This window comes from Carcharodon carcharias, chromosome 16 (genome assembly GCF_017639515.1).
Source record: "Carcharodon carcharias isolate sCarCar2 chromosome 16, sCarCar2.pri, whole genome shotgun sequence".
In the NCBI taxonomy this organism is placed as follows: domain Eukaryota; kingdom Metazoa; phylum Chordata; class Chondrichthyes; order Lamniformes; family Lamnidae; genus Carcharodon; species Carcharodon carcharias.
In genome coordinates this window covers 2,376,512-2,403,765 of record NC_054482.1, presented here as the reverse complement: position 1 = coordinate 2,403,765, position 27,254 = coordinate 2,376,512, and the positions used below count along the sequence as shown (strand labels likewise).

General features: G+C 41.4%; 1 protein-coding gene across 1 annotated transcript in view; it reads right to left on the bottom strand.

Moving 5' to 3' along the window:
• cdc73 (cell division cycle 73, Paf1/RNA polymerase II complex component, homolog (S. cerevisiae)) overlaps positions 1-27,254 on the bottom strand; it is a 384,146-nt gene that overhangs the window by 10,262 nt on the left and 346,630 nt on the right. Inside the window, exons 14-15 of the mRNA XM_041207677.1 lie at positions 13,427-13,588; positions 6,533-6,633 (exon numbers count right to left, since the gene is read on the bottom strand). Of these exons, the coding sequence (XP_041063611.1) occupies positions 6,533-6,633; positions 13,427-13,588 (263 nt within the window). The remainder of the gene's footprint in view (positions 1-6,532; positions 6,634-13,426; positions 13,589-27,254) is intronic.

Here is a 27,254-nt window from a genome sequence, read left to right as displayed (position 1 = left end):
GATTTGATAAGAGTATCCCTACTCATTACATTGATCAATTAGAACTTTAATCACTTATGAAATATTCAGTCAGGTTCACTCCTAAAGATATTTGTGATATTTTGCTGCCGGTTGGCATACATTCCATGTAATTAAATATGTCAGTAAGATGCATTTAAGTTAGAATTACACAATCCAAAGACATTACCAAATCATTGTTACCTCAATGGTACAAGGAACTGTGTATTAGCTCAGGTGAGTGTTTTTAAGATATATATTTAACAACAGCAATATGTTCTGAACTACCTCTTAAACTGTCACAGCCTGAATGTTATGTTTTACCTAGTGATCTGAGTGCACAAAATATAGAAAATTTAAAGGCATTACAGGAAGAAATCATAATATTAGGCAACGGTCAAATATAGATTAAATCTAATTTTGCAGCAACCCCAGTTTTCCATTAATTTAAAGGAATAGGTCAAGTTTATTTGGGCTGGGGATTGTAAAACAAAATATACTGCATGATAGTCATCTTTTCATGATTATTATCCAAGTGCATTTTAGCAATGTAATCTAAATAGATTGGACTAAGTGCTTTGGGACACATTTCAATAAAATTATGTGGTTCACTTAGCCAATATCTGATCGCATACCAGACCTGGAAATGTCACATCAAGAACCACACTTACATGTTCTGAAGAATAACTGTATTCTTGCACATTAGAGCTGCATTTCATCATTAAAGTTTTTACACATCATGTGGGATTTATAGTATTTTCCCTTCAAGGAGGGTTTAACAATAGAATACTCAAAAAATGCAATAATTACTATTACATCTCAAATAATTCATTTTGTATGTTTCAGGTTTTTAAAATATTTTTAAGATCCTTTATTAAATGTTAAAACTTTAAAAAACAAGCTATATAATCTTTGCTAGCTTACTGGTAAATTTGCTCACTAAACAATGTGTCCTATTCCTTGTCTTTGTGGGATGCCTTGTGTTTGTTACTCATTTTTAGAATTCATGCTCCCCAATAATTTGCAAAAATTTGCAAAAATCTGATATTATCAATAATAATAGACCTTGATGCTGTGATTAAGGTTCATCAACTACAGGAAACTTAACTAAAAAGAGTCCTTTCTACACTTTCATGATTAAAAAATTCATATGGGACACAGCAGTGAATAAGAAATACAGGTACATATAGGCTTTAGTGGCTTGGGATCTTAGGGCCAGATGGCCAAGACTTCAGAGCCATATGTCACACATTAGACATTATTTCATTAACACACTGCTTCAGAACAATTGGAAACAATGCGTTAACAAAAAGAGAAAATGAAAATACTCAATGGGTCAGGCAGCATCTATGAAGAGAGAAAAGCAGAGTTAACAATCCAGGTCGATAACCATTTGTCAGAACTGAAAAAAAGAGATTTAACAGGTTTTAAGCAAGTACAGAGGCAGGAAAATGTTGGGTGGGTGGGGGTGATGCAAACAAATGCAAAACTCTGAAAGGCAGGAGGTTAAATGGCAAAATGGGCAATGATTCAAGGCAAAAGGAGAAGGTAATGGGGCGAGTAGAGAGAAGAAGGTGAGTTTAGAGGAGATGTAAATGTGAATTGTAGTAATAGAGTAGCAGTATTTAAAATGATAGGGGATGCTGGTAAGGGGAAATTTTATTGGCTTCCTCCAGTTACCCTGAGTACTTCCCCTTTTCCTTGAACAGTTGCAATCATGGACTTAAATGCTAGAAAGAGAAACTGTTGGACAGTTCAGAGTAAGTTGCTTGTGAAACCTAAGACTCCTGTTGTTTCTCTACTATGTTGTGATTTTGAATGTATATCACACTTCAATTCAAGTCCCATTTCTCAACAATAGATCTAATTTTCCTTAACAGAAAAAAAAATCCACATTTATTGCCTACTCCAAGATACTTTGAGGTGGTGGTGTTGGGAAGCCTTCGTGATCTGAATGAATGTGCTCCTTTGATAGGAAATTCAAGGATTTTGACCAGTGACAATGAACGAAAAGCACAATATGTATCCAATGCAGGATGATTTGGTACTTGTAAGAGTTGGGATTGGCGGGTGGGTGGGGTGAAGGGGTGGTCATGGAAGTGATCATGTTCTTAATTATTTTGCTGCTCTTGTCCTTCTTGGTGCTAGAAATCGTGGGCAGTGAGGTTCTGACAGAGCAAGCTTAGGCGAGTCACTGAGGTATAGATAACTTGCGCTGGAGCAAGTGTTGGTGGAAAGGGTTGCCTAACACCAAAGCATAGGCACCACTCAAACAAACTGCTCTGTCCTAGATGGTGTCATGTTTGAGTGTTGTTACACATCCAGGTGAACAGTGAACATTCCACTACACTCTTAATTTGAACCTGGAGGACAGCAGGAAAGCATCAAGGGGTTATAAGTTACTTGTCACAAAGTACTCAGCCTCTTAACTGTTCCCTTAACTGCATTATTGATATAGCTAGTTTAAGTTTAACTGACTGATGAGTATAAGAAGTTGGATACTGATTTATATCCTATGCCATAAATACAACATTGGCAGTTCTTATTCTTTCTGATTCTAGATTTGTGCTTCAAATTTAGTGTTGGTGTGAAGCCAAAATCAACTTGCATTGATGCTAGACTTCCAATGTGGATGCACCCTTAACTAGGCAGAAAGCAGAACACTAACAGTGCTGTAAGACAAAATTTTAAAAAAGCACCTTGGGGTATTTAAAATGATTGAGGAATTTATTAGGGTAGATAGAGAGAAAACACTTTTTTTCTGGTGGAAGAATCCAGACAAAGAGGTGTAACCTCTAAATTGGAGCAAAGCCATTCTGGGGTGATGTGAAGATGTATTTCTTTACACAAAGGGTACTGGAAGTCTGGAACTCTCTTCCCCCAAAGAGCTGTTGAGGCTGGATCAATTGAGATTGATGAATCTATTAGAAATTATGAATTCTCTTTCATAAAACAGTATGGGACTCTGCCTAATCACATTCTAATTTAAGCAGTGGGTCTCTAATAGTATTATATTTACATTAACAGCATTAACATCAAATTTCATAAGAAAGTAAGAAATAGGAGGAGTAGGCCATACATCCTCTCAAGCTGACTCTGTCTCTTAATACGATCATGACTGATCTTCTGCCTCAACTTTCCCACCACTCACCATGACACCAAAAATCTGTTCATCTCAGCTTTAAATATACTAAATGCATCCACAGCCCTCTGGGGTAAAGGTTCACAACCCTCTGAGTGAAGAGATTTATCATCATCTTAGTCTTAAATAATCAACCCCTTATCATGAGACTGTGAGCCCTTGTTCTAAATTTCCCAGCCAGGGAAAATATCTTCTCAGTTGCTGCCCTGTCAAATTCCTTTAGAATCTTGTATATTTTAATGAGATCACCTCTCATTCTTCTAAACTGCCAAATACAGGCCCAATATATTCAGCCTTTCATCGCAGGACAATCCTCTCATCCCTGGAACCAATCTAGTTAACCTTCACTAATGCAGGTATATCCTTCCTTAATTATGGAGACCAAAATTGCACATAATACCCCAGGCGTAGTCTCACCAAAGGCCTGCAAATTTGTGGCAAAACTTCCTTATTCTTGTATTCCAATCTCCTTGCAATAAAGGACAACATGCAATTTAACTCCTTAATTGTTTGCTGTATCTTCAAGCTATCTTTCTTTGTTCTTTTTGCAAGTACACCCAATTCTCTCCCAACATCGATCTTTACAAGTTTCGCACCTTCTTAAAAACAAAATCAGTTTTTCTACGATTAAAGTGAATAATCTTACATAATCTGCACATACTTCATCTGCTATCTTGCTGCCCACTCATTTAACCTATCTATCTATTACATCTTCCATTCCCACCTGGCTTTGTATCATCAGCCAATTTAGATGCAATACTCTGTCTCGTTGTCTAAGTCATTAATATAGATTGTAAATAGCTGAGGCCCCAGCAATAATCCTTGTGACACTCCACTAGGTACAGGCTGCTAACTTGAAACTTCCCTCTATTTATCCCAACACATGATTTCCTTTCCATTAACCAATCCTCAATACATTCTAATATATTTTACCCCCAAATCCGTGAGCCCTTATCCTGGGTATTTATTTTGTGTGTGGTACTGGACTGAATGCCTTTTAGAAATCCAAGTTTGCTAGCACCCCTTTGTCTAAAATGCGAATAAATTTGTTAAATGCTATTTCCCTTTTGTAAAACAATGTTGACTTTGTCTGATCTACTATGATTTTCTAGGTGCATTGTTAAGATTTCTGAAATAGTTCGTATTTTCACTCTCCCTCCTTTCTTGAATAGCAGGGTTACATTTGCTGACTTCCAATCCACTGGAATTCTTCAAGAATCTAGGGAACTTTGGAAAATCATACCCACTACATCTACTGTCTCTGCAGATACCTCTTTTAAAATCCTAGGATGTACGCAGTCAGGTCCTGGGGATACTTAGCGAGCTATCAAGTGGGTTTGATCTGGATTCATCAACTATATATTTAATAGTTACCAATGATCGGCAATCAATTTTAATAATTATTTTGAAACATTAGCTCAAGGTAATCAGGCAGAGTCAACATGGTTTTGTGAAAGGGAAATCCATGTTTAACTATCTTATTACAGTTCTTTGAGGAAGTAATATGGGCTGTGGATAAAGGGGAACTGGTGGACACACTGTACTTAGATTTCCAGAAGGCATTTGATAAAGTGCCACATCAAAGGTTTTTGCAGAAATAAAAGCTCATGGTATAGGAGGCTGCATATTGGCATGGATTGAAGATTGGTCGCTAACAGGAAGCAGAGAGTAAGCATAAATGGATCTTTTTCAGGTTGGCACGGTGTAACGAGTGGTGTGCCACAGGCAGTGCTGGAACCTCAACTATTTAAAATTTACACAAATGACTTGGATTAAGGAATGGATGGGATAGTTGCCAAATTTACTGATGACACAAAGACAGGTAGGAAAGTAATTTGTGAAAAGGACAGAAGGAGGCTACAAAAGGATGTAGATAGGTCAAGTGAGTGGGCAAAGATCTGGCAAATGGAGTATAATGTGGGTAAATATGAAATTGTCCATTTTGCAGGAAGAATAAAAGAGAAGCAAATTATCTAAATGGTGAGAGATTGCAGAGCTCTGAGATGCAGAGGGATCTGGATGTCTTATTATACAAATTGCAAAAGGCTAATATGCAGGTACAGCAAGTAATAAGGAAAGCTAATAGAATGTTGTAATTTATTGCGAGGGGAATTGAATACAAAAGTAGGGAAGTTATGCTTCAGAACACTAGTGAGACAACATTTGGAGTACTGTGTACAGTATTGGTCGCCTTACATAAGGAAGGATGTAAATGTGCTGGAAGCAGTTCAGAGAAGGTTTACCAAGCTAATACCTGGTGTGGGCAGGTTGTTTTATCAGGAAAGGTTGGACAGGCTAGGCTTATATCTGCTGGAGTTTAGAAGGGTAAGAGGTGATTTGATTGAAACATAAAAAATCCCGAGGGGTTTTGACAGGGTGGATGTGGAGAGGATGTTTCCTCTTGTGGGAGGATCTAGAATAAGGGTCACTGTTTATAAATAAGTGGTTGCCCATTTAAAATTGAGATGAAGCTAAATTTTTTCTCTGAGGGTCGTGAGTCTTTGGAACTCTCTTCCTGAAAAGGTGGTGGAAGCAGAGTCTTTGAATATTTTTAAGGCAAGGGGGATGTTAGGTTATCGGGGGTAGGCAGGATGCAGATTTGAGGTTACCATCAGATCAGCTATGATCTCATTAAATGGCGGAGCAGGCTCGAGGGGCCAAATGGTCTACTCCTGCTCCTTGTTATGTTCGTATAAACATTGGCTCAATAGACGGCCGTAAATATAAGTTACAAATAAATAATGAAGTTTGATAGTGCTAGAACTGTTGAAGATTTGGAGACTCTCTGCTTAGGAAGCCAAATGCTATATTGATCTTTGTTGCAAGCAGGTTTGATTATAAGAGTGAAAGGACAACGCTGCAATTATGTAGCACCTTGGTGAGACCACACCTGGTGACCTGTGCACAGTTTACCCAAAGAAGGGTATACTTGTCAGCAAGGGTGCAACACAAATTCATTTTGACGGGATGCAATATGAGGAGAAACAGGCCTATGCTCTCAGGACTTTGCAAGAACAAGAGGTGATTTAATTGAAGTATATCATTCCAAGAGGGGGTGATAGAGTAGAGAGTGGAGTAGAGCTGAGACGCTGTCTCCCTTGGCTGGAGAGTCTGGACCCAAGGATAACAGTCTCAGGATTAGAGGGTGGCCATTTTGGGCTGAGATCAGGAGAAATTTCTTTAATCACAGGGTTGTGAATCTTTGGATGCTGTCATTGAGTTTATTCAAGGCAGAGATGTATAGATTTTTGGATACTAATCAAGGAATGTGGAGGTAGGGCAATGGAGTTGAAATAGAAGATCAGCCATGATCTTGTTGAACAACTAAATGCTCGAGGGGCCAAATGGTCTGCTCCTGTTTCTTATATCCTTATATAAAAGCAGAAAAATTACTTTTTGCGAAAATATCCACAGGTGATCCATCAGGCAATAACCATGGCCATCCTTTGAACTGCCATGCAGCTCCTTGCACAAAAACTGCCACAACACGATCCCTGAAAGAGAAATGAAAAATGAGACTTGATGAGATTTCTTTTGCTACAAAGACTAATTTATAACTCTCAAAGGGACAGAGAAGACTAATATTTTAAAAACTACAATTTTAATAGAGACAATTTTTAAATATCTTTTTGGGGTTTCTTCTCAGTTTTTTCTATCACAGTGCCTTGATTTTCCCAATCTCCCATTAAGGCTGCTGTGTCCCACGTCTGCGCACCTTCAAAATCCAACTTTAATTAAAAAAAAAATCAACCACTGCTCATGCAGTTAGTCATTTGGTACCAAATTTATTTTAATAATAGATCTCATAGCGTTTTTCAAAGCGGGTCAGAGCATATGATGTTTTATTCTGTACAAAAACATCAGGGTAACTTACTTATGATGATTGAATAATTGGATTTTTAAGGTTACTGTGGATACATTAGTCCTACCTTTAGGCTTATGTTCCATGTGTACATATTTTCTCAATGTGCTATTTGATAAGGGGAGAAAGATTATATTCTGTATTAGAGACTACTATTGTGTTAACCTATCCTAGATGTTTTTGAAAATAAAAGGGAGAGCTCATTAGTTTAAGGAATTGAACATTAAAGAGAGGAAATGGTGAAAAGAAACTATACAGAAATTCAAATTAATTCGACAAACAGAAAAAGGGAGATTTTATTTTAAAAGGTTTTATATTTGCAGCTTTATGAATAAAGGGAATGGAATGAGAATAAATGAATGTGAAATATACAAAGTAATAAATTGAAGGGTGTCAATATATATACAGACACATTTATAAATACATTTATACACACATTTATGTTTAATTTACTTGGAGTAAAGTTTTATATAACCTGCTTATTCAATAAAATTTATATGATCTATTTGATATATAGATATATAATAAAAGTCATAGAATTTAATGTTCTTGAGTCAGTTTGTGTTTATGTTGGGGCAGACTCAATGATAGAGTGTCATGAGGCAGAAAGTTAAAGCAGACGGCCAGAATTTTTCCGTCAGTGATTTGGGGGTGGGGCCCATTTGCCGACAGGAAAATGATGCGGGATGACGTCGGGAGGAACCCCCGACGTCATCCCGGTCCCTTGAAATTTTCAGGAAGCCGGGCGGACAGCAAAATCAGCTGTCCGCCCGCCGACCTGTCAATGCCCAATTGAGGCCATTGACAGGGTACTTAAAGTAATTAAAGGCCTGGCCCGTCCAACCTTAAGAAAACTTTAATAAATGTACTGTTATATTTGTTAACATGTCCCATCTTGTGTGATATTGTCAAATGAAGAGGACGTGTTAATAATATTCTTATTTTTCTATTTTTAAAATTTTTTTTAGACTGTCACTAATCTCTCTGAGACAGCACTTAGTCTCAGGGAGCAGTGCGCTCTTTCACACAAATGCGCGAAAGAGTGCACTTTGACAGCTGGGGATTCCCCCCTCCCACCCCCTGCACAGGAAGCACATAGTGCTTCCTGTTGGGTAGGCTGCTGGGTGGGCCCCGCCCACTCAAAATGGCGGTGGGCCCCGCTTCGGCAGTGGGGGTCGGCTGTCCGCCCGCCGCTGAGCCCGTGGGGCCTGCACACCCACCAAGGGCAAAATTCTGCCCATAGTGTTTTAAGTGAAAGGTTTGTTCTTACAGCAGACGGGAGCACGTTGGATTATAATTGTAAAATTTTCTGTGTGTAGCAGAAGGTTAATGAGATTGGATTGAATGTTAGGGAGATATAAAGTTGTTAGTGGAAAAAGGAGGGAAAAAGGAGCTGTGGAGAGGTTAGCAGTACTCAGGTTGATAATGGCAAGTCAGGGCTTGGTTTGAGTCTCTGGCAGTAAAGGTTATGGAATAGAGGAAATGGTTAAGCTGTGGCTGACACAGAGTTTGGTGAAAGAATGGTGCTCTCAAAAGCGATTGACTGGATGAGGTGTGAGCTGGAAAAGGAGTCAGGATGCTGAAAAATCCACAATGGAAAAACGTGTGCATTTGGATAATCAGAAGGGATGAATGGCGGCTTGATGGGGCAGGGATGATAAAGGTGTGAGAAGGGAGCATGGATGGAGTAAGAATCATAGATTAGTTGCAGCACCGGAGGCAATCATTCAACCCATCTTGCCTATGCCAGCTTCCTGTGAGATCAACTCAACTAGTCCTGCTCCTCAGTCTTTCCATTCTAGCCCTGCAAATCTTTTTTTCTTCAGATAAATTACTCAATTCCCTTTTGGAAGTCATAGTTGAATCTGCCTCCACCACACTGTAGGCAATGCATTCCAGATGCTAACCACTCACTGCTTAAAAAAGCTTTTCCTCATTTTGCCTCTGGTTCTTTTGCCAACCATCTTAAAATGGGTATCCTCTGGTACTGACCCTTCCTTCAATGGGGAAGTTTCTCCATATCTACTCTGTCCAGACTCCTGATCATTTTGAGCATCTCTATCAAATCTCCTCTTCCCAAAGGAGAACAGCCCAGTTCTGCCAATTTTGTTTCAATTTTACCAAGGTTCACCATAAGGTAATTGCTTTTTTACTCAATGCCTTTATTTAAAAAGCCCAGGATCCCATACGCCTCATTAACTGCTTTCTCAACTTATTCTGTCACCTTCAACAATTTGTGCATATCCATCCACAGGTCCATCTGCTCCTGCAGCCCCTTTAGGGTTGTATCCTTTATTTCAGATTGCCTTTCCTCATTGTTTTTCGCAAAATATATCATTTCACTGCATTAAATTTCATCTGGCACATGTCTGCCCATTCTAACAGCCTGTTTATGTCCACTTGAAGAGTTAGTTAGGCACTTGGGCTAAATAAATACAAGAGCCAGTAGGAGCAGGGGAAGCGCAGTGGTCATTCAGAAGATAATGTTGGGAAGAAGGATGAAGATTCTTTCTTCACCGTCCTTGAAAAGATTTAACAACTTACAGGGGTATCCCATGCTATACTGTTTAATCAAAGCAGCAAACAATAAAACAAGGTTTCTCAGTGATTGGCAAAGTCCTATAGGAAAAATCACCCATTCACAAAAAAAGCCAAATCCCTAAATTTCCTTCCCCTCCATGTCCTAACCATTTACCACACCCCATCACTTACCCATAAAGTTTTTAAGAAGTGCTGCAACAACTTAAAACCAATTTCCAGTGAAGTGTGTTCTAAATGTCTGTTAGCACAGGGACCAGAAATTGAATGTTTGGGGCTGGATATCTTGGAGTGCAATATGAAGAGAGCTTGGTGCTCCAGAAGGTGGCAAAACCATAACACCACAATTGGGCATGGCAAATAACATGATTAAAGGAGATTAGTTATGAAGTATGTAATATATGCAAGACTTTTAAATGTCCTAATAAACATGTGCAGCATTTGCACAGATCTGGCTCCTGCTTTGTGTCATGATGAAAGAGAATTGGCAAACTATAAAGAGTTTGAATTTGCAGTTAACAGCCTATGAGAAGAATGTTAAAATCTCATTAAAGTGGGTGTGTTTAGTATTTTATGGAGAAATGTGCTGTCTTTTCTTTCTTCCCTTCCTGAGAATGTTGTTTAATTTTTACAGCATAGCTCTTTGGTACTCTGCTCAAATAGCCATTTTTCACCTCTATGCAAGGCAATGAGTGACATCAAGTTAATTAACTGTTGTGGAACCCACAGCTTGAGCCTGGACCAAAATCCACCATGCACATTCCAGTCCGGCAGAAACAGGAACGCCGGCTCATTTTCCCTTACCCCAGCCTGGGGTCACAGGTGCGTTGCTACTCTTGGCAAGATCAGCAAATTCAGCATGGATTAACCTTTAGAACTTTCTGATGGCACGATGCAACACCAGACAGATCTTTAAAGTTCAGGCAGTTTATCAGAGAGGTGATATCTGAAATCCATGGAAATTCTCCTATTTCCCATGGTTACTGATTTCTTAAGATAGATGTGAATGGCACTGTATCAATGTAAATTATTTCTTCTTGAGATATGGTTAACCAGGTTCTATACTGTGATTGCTGGAACTCCTTTCTCTTCCTAGCAAATTAAAAATTCCAAAGAAAGCCTCTGGAAAGTAACATTCACTTTAGGCTCATAATCAGTCACGGAGATTCCAGCTGGCCTTTTGCTGGCAGTCTATAGTAATTAGTTTTCTGAGCTTTAAACTTCTTGTAAACGTAGCTTGGAAAATGAGTGCTCTGGGCAGAGAACACAGACTACTTTCAGGATACATCAGATAATGAGGAATTAATTGTGTTTCTGACCTTCCGTTTATTTAGTAGGCACCATGATAATTGAGTTTTAAACAATAAATTGTTCAGAAAAATCCAAATCAAATGGGCCATGCACCCTGAAGTGTATTGTACTATCTTATACAAAGGGTCATTGGGTAGAATTCTGAAGGAAGATTGTTAAAACTCTAGATGTTTTCCCCAAACCCCAGAGCAATAAAATGGGCTTTAGAGTTGAATTCAAAGCAGGTAATTAGAAATATTTACTTGCGTGGAGGTTAAACGCTAACAGGAACTGGCTGGGCTGAACTACCTGTTGCTGTGTTGTAACTGTTTCCATGTTGTAACTTGTGTGTATTTCTATGTGCTTTTCACGTTATGTTCTCTCTCACTCATATAAATATGGTTAAATATGGTAATTGCGGCAACAATAAGAACAAAATACTACATTTCGGTACCCTCTCCCAACCTGCCCAGTTCCTCAGGCAGCGACTAACTATACTGTCCCAATTATTTTCCAATATTCCTTGACCTCTTTTATTTGCCTTCCAAATGTTGTTTGCATTCTCTGAAACTTTCTTTCCCCGCTACCCCAACTTGTCACAGCCGCACCATCTGCCACAGTAGCCAATGTGTGTCACTGCGTATTTCCATCAGCAAGGAAGCTAAGTGATGAACGTGAGCAGTCCAATTCAAGAGCTGTGAAATGAATTTTGTTAAAATCAAGTTTCACAGCATAGTCATGAACTTTCTCTTGAGACCATCTTGGAAGCATTTGTTAGATTTAATCTACAAGGTTTTTATTCACAAAACATTGAACCTAAATTTAAAAATTGCTCTAAATCACACTTAATTTTATTTAAGAACTGGAATTTTAAAAATGTATAAAACATTGTAAAAAATGCTCTTACTACAGGAAAAAGCTTCCTAAGGAAAGTGGGTTTAAGCAGCAGATTGGCTATATTAAAAGAATTCCTAAACAGTTTGCTGAACAGGCTGCAGAGTAGGGTGTGAATTGCTGCAGCCCAACTTGTAAAGCTGGAGTAAAGTATGATGCTTTAACAACAATTCATGCCTACTAATGTACATGGACTGTTTCCTAGTGATCAGAACTGCGATGGAAAAATTCCTTACAGCTACTGTAGAAAAGAAGTTGCAGCCGATTGTTGAGTGGACATGCATTTTTGGTGGCAATTTCCAAAATGATATTCAACCCCACCCCGCCTCTCCAGCCCCACCCAATATGAATGGTTTGTGAGGGGAGCAGGTAATTTTCACCATTTGCTACTACAGCAAAATTGCAAACACGTTTCTTTAAAAATGTCTTTATAAATTTCATCAAATAATACCCAGTGGTGTTGTTAATTTTAAGTTGTTTTACTGTTGTCTCTGAAAGGCATAAACAAAATCTGATGCTGATTTATCACTGTCCTCTTCTATCTATATAACTGATTTCTCTCTTCCATAAAGATGTTGCCACCAACCTCTTCTACTTTCATTATTTGCTTTGAATACTTTTCATTTATTTTGTGCAAGTTATTGTGAGAATAAACTGCTTTCAGGTGACATGGGAAGCTAGAATAGCCACATTTAAAAATACTGTGTAAACACAATTTTGTAGGAAAATAGGGCATATTAGTTGTTCAAAGCCAGTTTACTGTGCCCAACTTGAGTCACCATGCACTGCCAGTCAACATTTGCATTAACAGTCAATAGAGTCTTACTTGAAATTCAGTAACTGGCCAGGTAAGACAGTTGGATGTTAAGGGCAGCTAGATAAACAGGTGGCTTTCTAATTTAAGTGTTGGTATTTCCAATAATGTATTTCCTGGCATGGACAGCAGAGCCAAAGCATTTGCAGTACTGTTCAGACCCAGTTCCCAATTAGAGTTTAAAATTACAACACTACATCTCCTAGTCAGCTAGAAATAAGCCCAGTGTTTGTTGCTGACAGTTAATGTTACCAGTTATTGAACACAGAATGGGAAATGCAGGGTTTACATTTGACTATACACACAAATAGGTTTCTGATCTCTGCTGTGGGAAGATGCAGAGTCAAGTCCTTGCACACCTCCGAGGAGCACTAAAATCTAGGGAGGAGGGTCTCCCATCCAATAGGTGACACATACTGTGCAGAGACCAAACCTTAGGGGAAAAGAGAATCACATCCTTAAGAGACCTTCTCCCCACAGGAAATGGTACCACTGAAGCACCTGCGTTTTCTCCCCCTATTAATCCTTCATGATTTTTAGGAATTCCAACAACAAAAACATGAACTTTTGTGCTGGGTATTGTACAAAGGTTTCTATGTTTATTAAAAAAGAACCTTCTACTACAAAAACATCAGTATGGCAGCTAATCGACTTTCAATCTTTTAAATCTGCACAAAATAGTTTGCAAATTTTGAAGCTTTAACTTCTTAAAATTAAGTTCTTCTTCCAATCTATTATTTAACTGTTAGAACAGTAACAATGATCTGTATGAATTCAACAGAAACAGGAATGCTATCATCGCTAGTGGTATTGAAGCAGTTAATCAAAAGATAAGTTTTAAGCCAAATGCGACAGTATTATTCAGCCCAGTATCTAAAAATGCACATACCAGTCTTGCGGCAAAAGTTTAAGAGGTTGGTCTATCACTCGATAAGGCACTGTTACGCTGATGGCAGTTCCTCCTGGTTGTAACTGGTCCTTTCGCCGTTGGATCAGGATTTCATTTTCCCGTTGACATCCTTGCTTTTTCTTCTCATCAGATGGGAAAAACCTGATGAAAAAACACAACAGAAGTTTTCATAAAATCTCACTGCATTTCTCAACAACTGGAAGGCAAAAAAGTTAACTAATCTCTTTTAAAGTTAGCTCTTCATTACAACTGTCAGATTGGAACAGTAGTAGCACTCTTGCCTCAGTCAGAAGATCATGGCCCCCCCTCCAAGATGAAGCTAACACTTCATTGCAGTATAGATGGAATGCTGAATTGTAGGTGATGCTGTTAGGTAGGATATTAGATTGTGGTCTATCTGTCCATTTAAGTGAATGTAAAAAAAAAATCTCATGGCAATATTTGAAGAGGAGCAGGGGTATTTTCTATGTCCTGGCCAAGATTTCACCTCCAACTGACACTACTAAAATAGATTAACCGATTGGTTATCTCATTTGTCCATTGCAAAGCATTGCAATATGCAAAACAACAACGGTATTTACCTACAAAGTAACATTGATTTACACTTCAAAAGTAATTTGTTGGCAGCTGATGCTGTGAGAATGTGAAAAATGCCATATAAATCTAAGTTTTGCTTTTCTTTAAGGGCAGTTTATGCAGCCAATTTTATAAACCTTTATTCATGATTATCCATACCCAAATGCAGCAGGACCTGGACAATATCCAGGCTTGGGCTGACAAGTGGCAAGTAACATGCGCGTCACACAAGTGTCAAGCAATGACCATCTCCAACAAGAGCGAATCCAACCATCGTCCTTTTATGTTCAATGGCATTACCATCACTGAATCCCCCATTATCAACATCCTGGGGGTTACCATTGACCAGAAACAGAACTGGACTAAGCCATAAAAATACTGTGACTACAAGAGCAGGTCAGAGACTGGGAATTGTGCGACGAGTAACTCACGTCCTGACTCCCCAAAGCCTGTCCACCATCTACAAGGCACAAGTCCGGAGTGTGATGGAATACTCCCCACTTGCCTGGATGAATGCAGCTCTCACAACACTGAAGAAGCTGGATACTGTTCAGGACAAAGCAGTCCACTTGATTGACACCACATCCACCAACATTCACTCCCTCCACCACCGACGCAGAGTAGCAGCAGTGTGTACCATCTACAAGATGCACTGCAGGAATTCACCAAGGATCCTTAGACAGCACCTTCCAAGCACATGACCACTACCATCTAGAAGGACATGGGCAGCAGATAGATGAGAACACCACCACTTAGATATTCTTCTCCAAATCACTCACCATCCTGCCTTGGCAGTATATTGCTGTTCCTTCACTGTCGCTGGGTCAAAATCCTGGAACTCCCTTCCTAACTGCACTGTGGGTGTACCTACACCACATGGACTGCAGCAGTTCAAGAAGGCAGCTCATTACCACCACCTTCTCAAGGGCAACTTGGGACGGACAATAAATGCTGGCCCAGCCAGCGAAGCCCACATCCCGTGAATGAATAAAAAAAAGAGGTACACGTAAAAAGTAGATTTTGAAATTTAAAAATTCAAGCTGTCTAGAAGAAAACAAAATTTTTATATAAAGGACAGAAAAGAAACACTAGAGGAAAGAATTGACAATGCAATCAGTTGTATTTCTGCACCTACATCAACTATTTTGCATGCCTCTAACTCTACTAAATTATCATCTGGGCAGTTCTCTCCTGAATGCTTCAGCTAAGTTAGCATGCACTGCACCATGTGAAAGTGTATTCCATAAAGTGTGAACAGGTCGCATCGCAAGATTTACTTAACTTATGGTCATGGAACCAGATTCCATCAAGGTTTATTTTACTGAAAATCACTTGGATCAAGTCTCTCCCTTTTTAATCTTGTTTTTCCAATTAAGATAGATTAGATGCAGCTTTCTGTGGGTTTCCATTGCTCCTTAATTTAAAACAGAAGCATTCTTGGTCTTGTCTGCAACATGTAATATAGCCAATATTTAATAGGGTACATGTTGCCTAGAATCTCTTACGAACCTATTAACAATCTCCATAATTCCATCAGTCTTTGTAACTTGTAATCTATTATTAAGATACCTTCAACAGTTAATCAATTAGCAGAAAAAGCATGAGTATTGAACCTTCCACAGCAGAAGCAATGCACACATCAAAAAATAATGCAAACACTGTTTGGGAAGTTCAGGAGATATGAAGAAAAAGTTGAACTTCAAATCTAAAGTCAGAGATAAAAACAAAAAAACTGCGGATGCTGGAAATCCAAAACAAAAACAAAAACAGAATTACCTGGAAAAACACCGCAGGTCTGGCAGCATCGGTGGAGAAGAAAAGAGTTGACGTTTCGAGTCCTCAGAACTGTTCTGTCGAAGGGTCATGAGGACTCGAAACGTCAACTCTTTTCTTCTCCGCCGATGCTGCCAGACCTGCGGTGTTTTTCCAGGTAATTCTGTTTTTGTTTTTGTTTCAAATCTAAAGTATTGCCCACTGATATCAAAATGCTCTCACTAATTGGAGCAATCAAAAAATTCACAAAGATAAATTCTTTTACAATAATAGTTGCTTCAAAATCTGACCCATGACGGGGCTGTAAAATCCCAGCCTCAATTTGGTGAAAGGGCGATCAACTAGAAGTAGGGGACTGCTTGTTGACATTATGCCATCAATGTTGAAAGTCCTGACTGAAGTATCACCTAGGGTGTTATGCGAGGTGGACAGGTTCAACAGGAGCTCAGAAAATAGCTGGCTAAAGTGGGCAGTGAAGACCTGGGCACAAGTGGGTTTTGCTGGCCACTTAGAGTGTGGAGTAGCCACAACATCTTGATTACAAAGAAAATTCATCTTCTGAAAGCCCTTGTGTGGCCAGTGACAATGTATGGCTATGAGAGCTGGATCACCAAGAAGAGTGATGAGGCTTGAATAAGAGCATTTGAAATGAAAGGACTCAGATGGATAATACTTGTGTGATGGTCAGCCAAACGGGTGGGTGCTTGAGAAAGCTGGTGTTAAGAGGCAGTGACATCAAGGAAGCTCACATATTTTGGACAAGTGATGCAAACAGGAGGGGTGTACACAACAGTTTGGAAAGAGGTAATGCAGGGAAGAACACCTGGAAAATGTACCCAAGGAAGACCCAGGATGGCATGGAAAAATAATATCAGAACTGTCAGGCTGTGAAGCCAGCAGGAAATAGAAAGCAGTGGGAAAAGATTGTTCATGGTGCTGCCGTGAACCCTTGGGAACGAGGACGGAAGATAAGACAAGACTTGTTGCTACTCGTCATATGGGCACATAATTTGTTCAAATGTAGTTTCCTCCTTGGTGCCCTTTGGCAAAATTCAACTATCCAAAGTAGCATTTACTGAATGGATCACATGATCTGTTGTATATCACTAATGTTAAATGTAAGAGCTCAAATCAGTTGCATTTCTAGGCAGAACACTGAAGATATGGAGTAACAGCAATTTATAGATTGACGGGATAAGCAGTTCCATTGATTTTAATAGGAAGATAGATATCCACATACCAAGCTTGAGTACAGCGGAGATAGTGTGCAGAAACATTAATTAGTTCGTCCCCCATTCTGAAAACAAGAATCCAAAGAACACACTCCCTGCATCACTGTGATATTTCCATTTCTAACAGCCTTCACAAGTGAGACAGACAGCTGGCATTTAACATTGAAAAAATGGAGGTTATGAAATTTACGCTCACTTGCAACTAGATAAGCATTACCTAATCTCACCATATTTAGGCAGCACTAAAGGCATTAGAGCATTCATACATTTTTCAGTTCATAGGTGCACAGGCTCAAAAAGTTATGTAGGCCTAGAAGTTCACATACCATTGTCTCATTTTATAGGGATAATTTAGTGAATGGTTGTGTGAAGTGGGATGTGAATCCTTAAGTTTGTACAGAGGGTTGCGGTGGCAGCAATAGTCAAGGCCACTTCATTGCTGCTGTGCTTCTCTCGGGGCTTTTTTTTATTCTTTCACGAGCTGTGGGCATCACTGGCCAGACCAGCATTTATTTTCCATCCCTAATTGCCCTTGGGAAGGTGGTGGCGAGTCACTTGCTTGAACCGCTGCAGGTCATGTGGTGCAGGTACACTCTTAGTGCTATTGGAAGGGAGTTTGAGGATTTTGAACTAGCGACAGTGAAGAAATGATGATATAGTTCCAAGTCAGGATGGTGTGTGATTTGGAAGGGAAATTGCAGGTGGCGATGTTCCCATGCATCTGCTGTCCTTGACCTTCGAGGTGGTAGAGGTCGCAGGTTTGGAAGGTGCTGTTGATGGAATGGCTCTAAATAAAGCAGTTCCTTCCTCCTGTCTAATTTTACTCAGAAGCACTTGTGTGCAGCTTCAGTGAACCTTGGAGTTCTCTGCCCTTTTGCAGACATCAGTTGCCAAAAATCAGCTTTGCTTAGTGTTCCCTCGAAACTGCTCCAGGCCTTTAAAGTCATGCAGAAAAATGTTAGGAAAATGGTGAGCAACATTACCGAGGTGTTGTTAGTGCTAGCAGCTCAGATTATAATTGGGCTGACCATGGAAACTATGGCCTGAATCTTCCATGTAGTGGCAGAGTAGGGTTGCCACTCCGCTCCTAGTTACATACCTGGAAATGAAGACGCTCCTTTCTCACCCAAACTTCCTATTCAGGCCAGGCGAGAACAGCGTAGAGCAGTGGGTTCTCGAGGCCTTCTGTTGAGGGTAGTTGAGTCAGAGGTAAGGAAGGCACACACCTTTTTTTGATGAGACTAGCTGCTGTAAAGCAGGTACATTTAAAGTTCCAGTCACTTTGAGAAGCCAGGGAGAAGGTATAAGGATAAAGTAAGTGGGCGGGATGGGGGGAGGGAGATGGGGTGGTGGAGCAGTTGGTCAGGTGGGGAGGAGGGGTGGAAGTCAGGTGTGCAGTGGGCACGGTCAGAGGTGAGCAGGGTAGGTGGTAAGTGAGTGGGGTGGGTGGTCAGAGGGGCAGAGTAGTTGGGGGAGGGGATAATACGTAGTATGGGGGTTGATAGATGGAGGAGGGTGTGTTGTCATGAGGGGTGGGGGAGTAAGCCAAGTAATCGGGGGGGGGGAGGCCAGTAGTCTTGGGAGGTCCCATGCTAGGGATGTTGGAGGGTTAGTCCCGTGGGGGTCAGGTCAGTAGTATAGTTACCCAGAAGTTAGAAGTGGTTAATTCTTCTAACCTTTTCTGAGTAACTATTACTGTAAGACAATCAGAACCATCTGAAGGCCAAAACAATCCAGGTCCTGAGTCCCTCTGAAGTTTTATTCTATTATTGCAAGCTAAAGCTAAACCCAGGTTCCAATGGTACAAGCAGACAGTATTTTTAAAATTATTTGACTTTATGATGTACAGGAGATTGATTTGAGCTGCACATCTGTCTAATAGCAACTCTGATGAGCTGTTCAGGTATTTTCCACGTTAAATATGAGCTCGTCTCAGCTGCAGCTTTTTAAAGTCAGACCCCTTTGTAACACAGCATACAGTATAATATTGATTATAAATACAGTAACATAATGCACTTTGATCTCCACTGAAAATTCTCAATGTTGCAAATACAGTATTTGGCTTTCACAGCATATATATGTACTTTAAAATCTCAGAGATGCAACCTAACAACAATATAGCTGCCTATAAATTGTTGTACAGAATTTGGGTAATTGAGACAATTTTGACCAGTTGAATCTGTGCTGCAATTGTTGCAAGTAAGCAGGTGGTTAGCATCAAAATTAATTCACATTTGTTATTCAGGAGAACGTGGCAATTTGTCTTCTTTTCTTTGTTACATCCAAGGAGGTATTACAGTTTTGCAGCATGCTAACAAGGGAAGACTTCTCGGGAGGAAATGTAGAATGTAAGGGAAACAGCCCATCAGGCCACAGTAATCAAGACAATATTGCTTCCAGAAGATGCCCACTGCCTTCTAACAAGCCGAGCATTCTAGCATACAAAACAAGTGCCCACCATTTACTAAGTAAAATATTAGTTTCTAATCTCCGGTTGTACACTGACCAGCAGCCGTTAGGTATAACACCACATAATTCTACGACTTTCACCATTGCTTCCCTATCTACACTTTAAATATCTGTATGTGTAATTGTTGTTAATTACAAATTATTCTCATTAATTAAGGAGTGAAATTACACCAGGTATCGACAAGATCACTTTTAGTTTCAAGAATGAATTTGGATGCATTTTAAATTACATAGTAATTGAAACAGAACCTGCATTCCAAAGCATTGCATATATGGAATTTACTCAATTGAGTTCTTTAAACAATAGGATTATGTGATGCGTCATTGAATATGTTGTAATCTCTACAGCACAATGCAAAGGCAATGACAGATTACATGACTGGCATGCAATGGGGCTTATGTGCTCTAAGCATTCACCAGTACCAAATCTATGAGACATCTGTCCTGATTGAGAGATAGTCAAAGAGTACAGCAATGTTATACCACCCAATACATTAAAATAAATAAAAGGGTTGCAAGGAAATTTTCACTAGAAAAGGAACAAAATGAATAGCCCACTGTTACACCTGTGCCCATTTTGGACGTTGTGCTACAGTATATCTTTAAAAAAAACTGTTACATCTTCCTTTAATCAGCCTCCTAACTCAGCTACTTTGCTTAACTGGAAAGATTAAATTCTCTGTAGCACCTCTGTGCAGCCATATTCTACGCTGCCTTTGACTGAACTGACAGGCGGTGCTATAGTGGCAAGTAGTTTCCCCTGCACCAAGCGCTGTTGCAACGTGGCACTATGTCTTATGACCTGTTAACAACTCACCACCTGAAGTATTGTTATAAGAGGCTGGTTTGCGGCAAATGTATCACAACTTGCAAAATACCAAACTCAATTTACAAATGCCTGTTCAGCTAAACTTTATTAACTTATCTATTTTATTAAATGTATCATCTATACCATAATTTAAGATTCACTGATAAATGTTTAAAAGTAAACATACATAATTCAGTAAGAGTGAATCCATCTCATAGCAATTTCTAAGAATCACAGCATTTAGATAAACTGTTTTTATGGCCCACTGAGTACAGTGGGACTATAAACATTTCAACATTTCTTTTCTAATGCACGCACAAGCCTAAGAATCATAAAATACATATTGCACTGTCAACTGTTTTGATATTTATAAAATCTATTGCTCACTCATCCTCTGGGGAAAAACTAAATCTGTTTAGGGTTTTTAAGATAGTGTTATGTGCAGGAAAAGACACCTCAACTCACTGAGGTGTCTAGGATTATTCTATTTAAGTACTCAGGGCATAGAAGATAAAACTAAATCAAAAGTTGTACACTGTAGATGATGGTCAAAGCTTTACACGCCACTTAATTTTTAACGAAAATAGCAACATGGATGCATGTATATCATGTCATCAAAAATCATTAAGTCAGTTATCTAAGTTAATAATAACACCCATCCACAGGTGTTTGGACTATCACGAATTAGAATACAAATATAAACATTGACTAAAGCAAAATTTATGAGTAAAATCACAGCCATTACACACAATACGGCCTGTTTGGCCCTGCCAGCATGGAATGCTACTTGTCTACTCTGCTGTAAGCAATAAGATAGCCCAGAAATTTGATTTTTAATTTCATGGCTTTACTCCCACAGTCCAGCCAAACTTCAAAGCTTATCAAAAGCTCGTAGCCAGAGGATAGCGAGATTATTGTAAAGCAGGCCTGAGTTTGGAATCAAAGTCACTGATAATAGGGGACTAAAAAAAAGTTAAGCAGGGTGAAATGGAGGCTCAAATATAAATCAGCCATTTCAAAATCGCATTTATGGTAAATGGAAATATTGGAGAAAAATGATTTGATACACCCTTCTTAGATCATTTACACTTGAAAATCATATTCTTACATTTTATTCCTTTTTCATATAGATGTTTCATTTTAAATGTTCATAATTAAACATTTTTTCTGCTCATTCTTTGGGACCATACAACTTGAAACACTGCTGGGCAGACTTAAAACATGCGAAAAGGTTGCTGTGCAAGGAAAAGGCTAAATTTTAAAACGGGGAAATTTTGCAGTGTAAATTAATGTTATCAGATTTTTAAAGTGATCCCGGTGTAAATTCCTGTGCAATCTAGGGGGAGAGGAAAATGATTATTCCACACACTTTGCTTCTACCCAAAGGCTAGAATTTTTCACTCGGCATGCAGGCGCGTGCCTGACACGCTCGAACTTAAAATAGCGCAAAATGTAGGGTGAGCATTCCGACGTCATCGCGCACTCACGATATTTCGCTCGGCTGGTGCGCGCGGGTGCTGGAGCCACACCCACCATTAAATAAGAGGCCACTTAAGACCATTAAAAAGTCAACTGACGCCAATTTTTTATTGCCCGTGCGATTTTGCGCTTGTTGCATGGGCAAAACAGGCAGACGGCCAGCCGATGGGCAGGATAAAAAGGGTCAGCTGCATTGCCAGTGTGAGTAGTGAGGAGTTTGGCGAATGGTTTGCTGCTGGTGACTTATTTGTATACGGCAGCTTCATCTCTGTTCGGAGCTTCAATGTTAGCATTTCCAGGTTTCACTTCAGGACTCCTTGAAGACTCCAAGGACTGCAGAGAATTCAGACCATGTGGGCCCTTCCAAGTATCAGGCAGCTTTTTGTTCCCTTGATAATGGGGATTGTGGTCTCCGTTGGTGGTATCTCCTCTGAGGAGGAAGAGAGATGCAGGAGGAGTCAGGTGTCCCTATGCAGCTTCCTGCGGAGTGACCTGTGGGAGGAGAGGCGCAGGTACAAGGGACAACGGCCAGCAGGAAGTCCAAGGTGGAAGGGGCCACAGAAGACGCCACTATCCCACTGCCAGGGTTCACAGGCGGCGATACAGCTAAATCAATATGTCCGAGCTGCAATGCCGAAGGCATCTGTCAGATGATAGTCGCTGGTGATCTCAGGCCCTATGTGGGTGATCACCCCATGCTAGTAGCTCTGAAAGTCACAGTGGCCCTCAACTTCTATGCTACCGGCTCTTTCCAGGGGTCAGTGGGGGATCTACGTGGAGCCTTCCAATCAGCTGACCATAGTTGCATCAAGCTGATGACAGAAGGTCTGTTCAGGCAGGTAATGACCTTTATTCATTACTGTATAGATGAGGCCAGCCAGGCTGAGTGAACCAGAGGCTTTGCAGCGATTGCTGGCTTCCCCTGCATCCAGGGTGCCATAGACTGCACATATGTGGCCATCAAGGCGCCAGCAGGTGAGCCCGGTGCCATCGTCAACAGGAAGGGATTCACTCCATGAACGTGCAGATAGTGTGTGATCACAGGATGCTGATTCTACAAATCTGTGCAAGGTACCCTGACAGCTATCATGACGTGTACATCCTGAGACATTCTCAGGTGCCGAGGCTCTTCAGTGCTCCAGCCCGGCTAGGTGGATGGTGCAGGGTGACAAGGGCTATCCATTGAAAAGGTGGCTTCTGACGCCCCTCCGCCACCCAAGAACAGAGGCAGAGCAGTAGTATAACAGGAGCCATGCCTCCACAAGGGCAGTGACAGAGGGGACCACAGGCCTTCTGAAGACTCGCTTCCGATGCCTAGACCATTCGGGGGCGGGGGGGGGGGGGGGGGGGGGGGGGGGGGGCACTACAATACCCCCCAGAGTAGGTTTCACTGATAGTGGTTGCATGCTGTGCTCTACACAATCTGGCACTGGCAAGGGGGCACCCACTGGAAGAAGAGGATGTTGGCGCAGATGTTCAATCCAGTACAGAGTCAGAAGAGGAGCATGGTGAGGAGAATGCTGAGGGTGCAGAGGCAGACCTCCAGAGAGGCAGGGACACCTTGATGTCCTTGATCAAATGCTCCTTCAGCTAGGCTGCCAAATAAGTGCTACCATCTCATGCCAGGGCAGCTGCCTCCATCCTGGATGTCTGAAATTACCCTTCTATTTGCATCCAAAGTACACTCAATGCCTGTGCAATAAAGTTTCGAGCCACCCACATCCAGCATTAAATGCTGGCGTACCCTGCACCAGAAAGAAAAAAGGTGAAACATACTCAGGCCATCAGAACCAAAGTAAATTTAGTGTTATTGTCACATTGAAAGCATAATCCCATTACCATTATTGGTGCTGATGACTGCACCAGCAGATATATAGACTAAACATAAATTAACAGAAAATCACCCGTGAACTCTCCCTCTTGTGCTCGTGATGCCTTTCATTTACGTTTCCTGGTGCTACGTCTTGGTGTCCCCACCTGGCACTGGCATTGGAGTCAGCCTGCTGACTTATTGGCCTTGATGACTTGGTGGTCATCCTCTGGTCAGTGGAGCCTGTGTTGGCCCCACCTGGGAGGGAGCGGCCAGTCCCACAGCTGGCATCTCCCCAGTCATCGCAGCCTCATCAGATGCCACGGGCACTGGTGGAGGGGCTGCTGCCGTCATCTGGAGCGCCCTGAGAGGAGCCCACAGAGGTGACAAACAGCTCATGCGCCAACATGAGGTCGCTCTGGATCTCCCTGCTCACCACTGATGGACAGGCACCTAGCTGGGATACTGGGTGCCTCATCAACCTCCCACACTGGCACTGACCGCCTGAGGTCACTGCCTGTGTGAGGGCTTGCAAGTCCAAGCGTAACCCCAGAAACCCCTGACTTTGCCCCTGGAGCTGCCTCTCCATGAGATTCGCCACTCTCTCAATGGAGGAGGCAGTGCCCTTGGCCATGAGGGTCAACGCAATGTTCATGCTCCGCATGGACTCCTCCATAACAGCGACCATGGCATGCAGACCCTCATGGATCTCCACCAGATCCTCTTGCTTGTCCTGGTGGACATGCAGCATCTGCTGCCTAATCGACAACTCTAGAGGCTCATCATCTGCCTTCGACTGAGCATCATCCTGGTCCCCAGCAGTCCTCCGACTGCCGGTGTCCTGGGCACTCTCTGCCTCCGCCTGCACCTCAAGCGAATGTGAAGTGCCCTCTCCAAGGTGCACCAATATTCTAGCTGCCGATCCAATGCCCACCAAGGTGCTGGTGCTGGTTCAGAGAGGGGCTGAATCGCAGGTGCAAATTAGGCCCGGTGATCCTCCGATGTCAGCGGTGGCTCTTTGGGGTCCAGAGTGACTACGTGCTGGCGAATCTAAGAGAGAACAAGGACATGCCATTAGTTAAAGTCATTACTCTGTCACTGTGTATGCCAAGTACCCTAGTCAGACAATGGAGATCTGTACCTCAGTGCCATCGTCTTTCAATGATCAATGGGGACTCCAGGTTTGAGACTCCCATCAATGAAAAGACTACACTAGAATGGGTTCACAATCTGAAACTCTCAGCTCTGCGCGTTGCACTCTTTCCTTTGTCTGGCACCCCCGCCTCTCCGTGCCCGGTTGCATGCGGAGTGTGCCGGCTCTCCAGATCAAGGGCGTCCTGCTTGAACCTGGTTAGCAGCAGCAGGTTGGACAGCCCTCCGCCTGCCTGTAGTCTCTCCAATTGGTTATGGCCACCTTCTCCTGAAAGAACAGAGGAGCATTGATTAGTCCACTGTCTACCTGCAGCGTCATTGCAGCCTGGCCCACCTCAGCTGAGGAACACCTTGCAGGACACATCCGAGTCGTGGGCCTTGAGGTGCAAGGCACTCAGTCCAAGCAGTCAGGGCTCACCCCCTTGGCCAGTTCTGGCGTCACTGACAGTTGGCACTCAGACTCTAGTGCCCGAGATCCACGGGTGGACAGCCACACCGTAACACTTCTGCACACTGACCAATGCCAACACGGTACTCAGCATCCCTGAATGCAGCAAGTCATTGAACCTCTTCAGGCACTGCACCCATGTGTGCCGCAGCACATCATGGCTGCTAACCAGTGCTGCCACCTGCTCCATTGCCCTCTTTGAGAGGTGTGCTGGCTTCCTTCTCCCATCTCAGGGGACAAGGGCGTCCATCCTGGCAGCCGCCTCCTCCAGGAGGACCGCAAGGCACTCATCCGAAAAGCAGGGGGTCAAGTGCCCACCTGACCTGCCCTCCTGCCAGCTGTGTCGAGCCGCACTCGACTCCATTACTTGAAGACGCAGAGGAGACGTTCTTCGGTGACAGTCTTCCAGGGGCTGCCTGGGCCATTTTTAAACTAGTTGCCAGTTCACCCTTGGACTTGGCGGCTGACAGGCACCCACCTGCCCCTTCCCAACCAACGAGGAACCATGTTTCACGCTGGGCGGGCCTTAATTGGCCTGCCAGTGTGAAATCACAGTCAGCAGCTTGATCACGAGCAGCAGGTCGCTTTCCAGCCACTCCCAGACCCATCGACCTCAAAATTCTGCCCAATGATCCTTGCTTAAGGAGTGAGAATCAGGTTCAGATGTGATATGCTCTTTTGCTCATCACTCCTGCAATTTAATAGCCTTGCAAAGAGGCATCTTTGGGTGCACAGTGCCTGCGGAACCACAATAAAATCCTCAGGACAGAAGAGTGGAGAAAGGCAGTGAGAAAAGAAGCATCTTCCAAGGAACTGTGGTACATTTTGAAAGGCATGAAGAGCTGATTAATGAAATGATCAAAATATTTTGCATGCTTGCATTTCTTATCAGTTTCTGGAATTTTGAATGATAAAATGCTTATCATATATATGACCATTATAAACATTAAATGGTTAGTCAGTGCAAATATCATGAGATTTATCAAATCAGCATAACTGCTGTTCTGTGACTTAATTCATTAAATAGATTGCAAAGGATTTAAGACCATTGCAGGTGACAAGATTTAATTTTTTTTTGGAATAAAAACCTCAAGAGCACTTTTTTTAAAATGCTGCTGTTAGTACAATACCAAATGTGTGAAATTATTTTTCCAATATTCCTCATTTCAGAACATGCCATAATTTTGGTGTTTTAAACTTTTCATTTTGTAAATAAGAGGCAGTCTTGATTATCAATACTTATTATCCAGATTCTCAATTATCCACAAAAAGTTGAGATAGTCAGGCAGTGAGCAGGACTCAGGGCTGCCTGCAACTCCTGCAAGAACAGAGTCTCTGTTGCTATTGAGTTAAAAGAGTTAATCTTGAACTCAAGTCACCCTGCAAAATTCATCCCTTGCCATTCAAGCCCATTCATGGCTTGCTTGTGGGTGTCTCTGACCATAACAATTTAGTCATCCTTAGTCTAAGGATCTTTGGCTTGTTCTTCTAAAGGCACACCATATGGCACTGAGTTATTTTTAATTTATTCCGAGTCTGTGAAGAGAAGATCCTTTCAAATGGACCAGTAGGAGTAAGTGGATCCAAATTCAGGTTAAAAAACTTTTAAATGGACAAACATAAATATTACCTTCCTCTTCTTTCCTCATGAGTTACCCCCGCACCCCCCCACCCCCCACCATTATGGCAAGTCATCATCGTTCCAATCCATTTTTATTTCCTTTATTTTCAGTTCCACTTAGAAGTAACATACCAAAGAAAGTAACAGATGGAGCCAATATGAAGTGAGAGACACCACTGCGTTATTCATACTTTACAACTCAAAAAATGCAGTGAGTTACAAGCACTTTCATAACTTGTGATTGACATAATTTTTAATCTCATTTTAAAATGTATAACATTATAGCTTATCGATAATAAAGACTTCTTAATATAAAACATAGCAAAATGTCAAAAGAAAAACTACTTTTGAAATAAATTGTTACCTCATACTTGTTCTCACAGATTGCTTTTCATATGTGTCTTAAAGGTATTGCACATACTGCATACCAGGGAAAGCA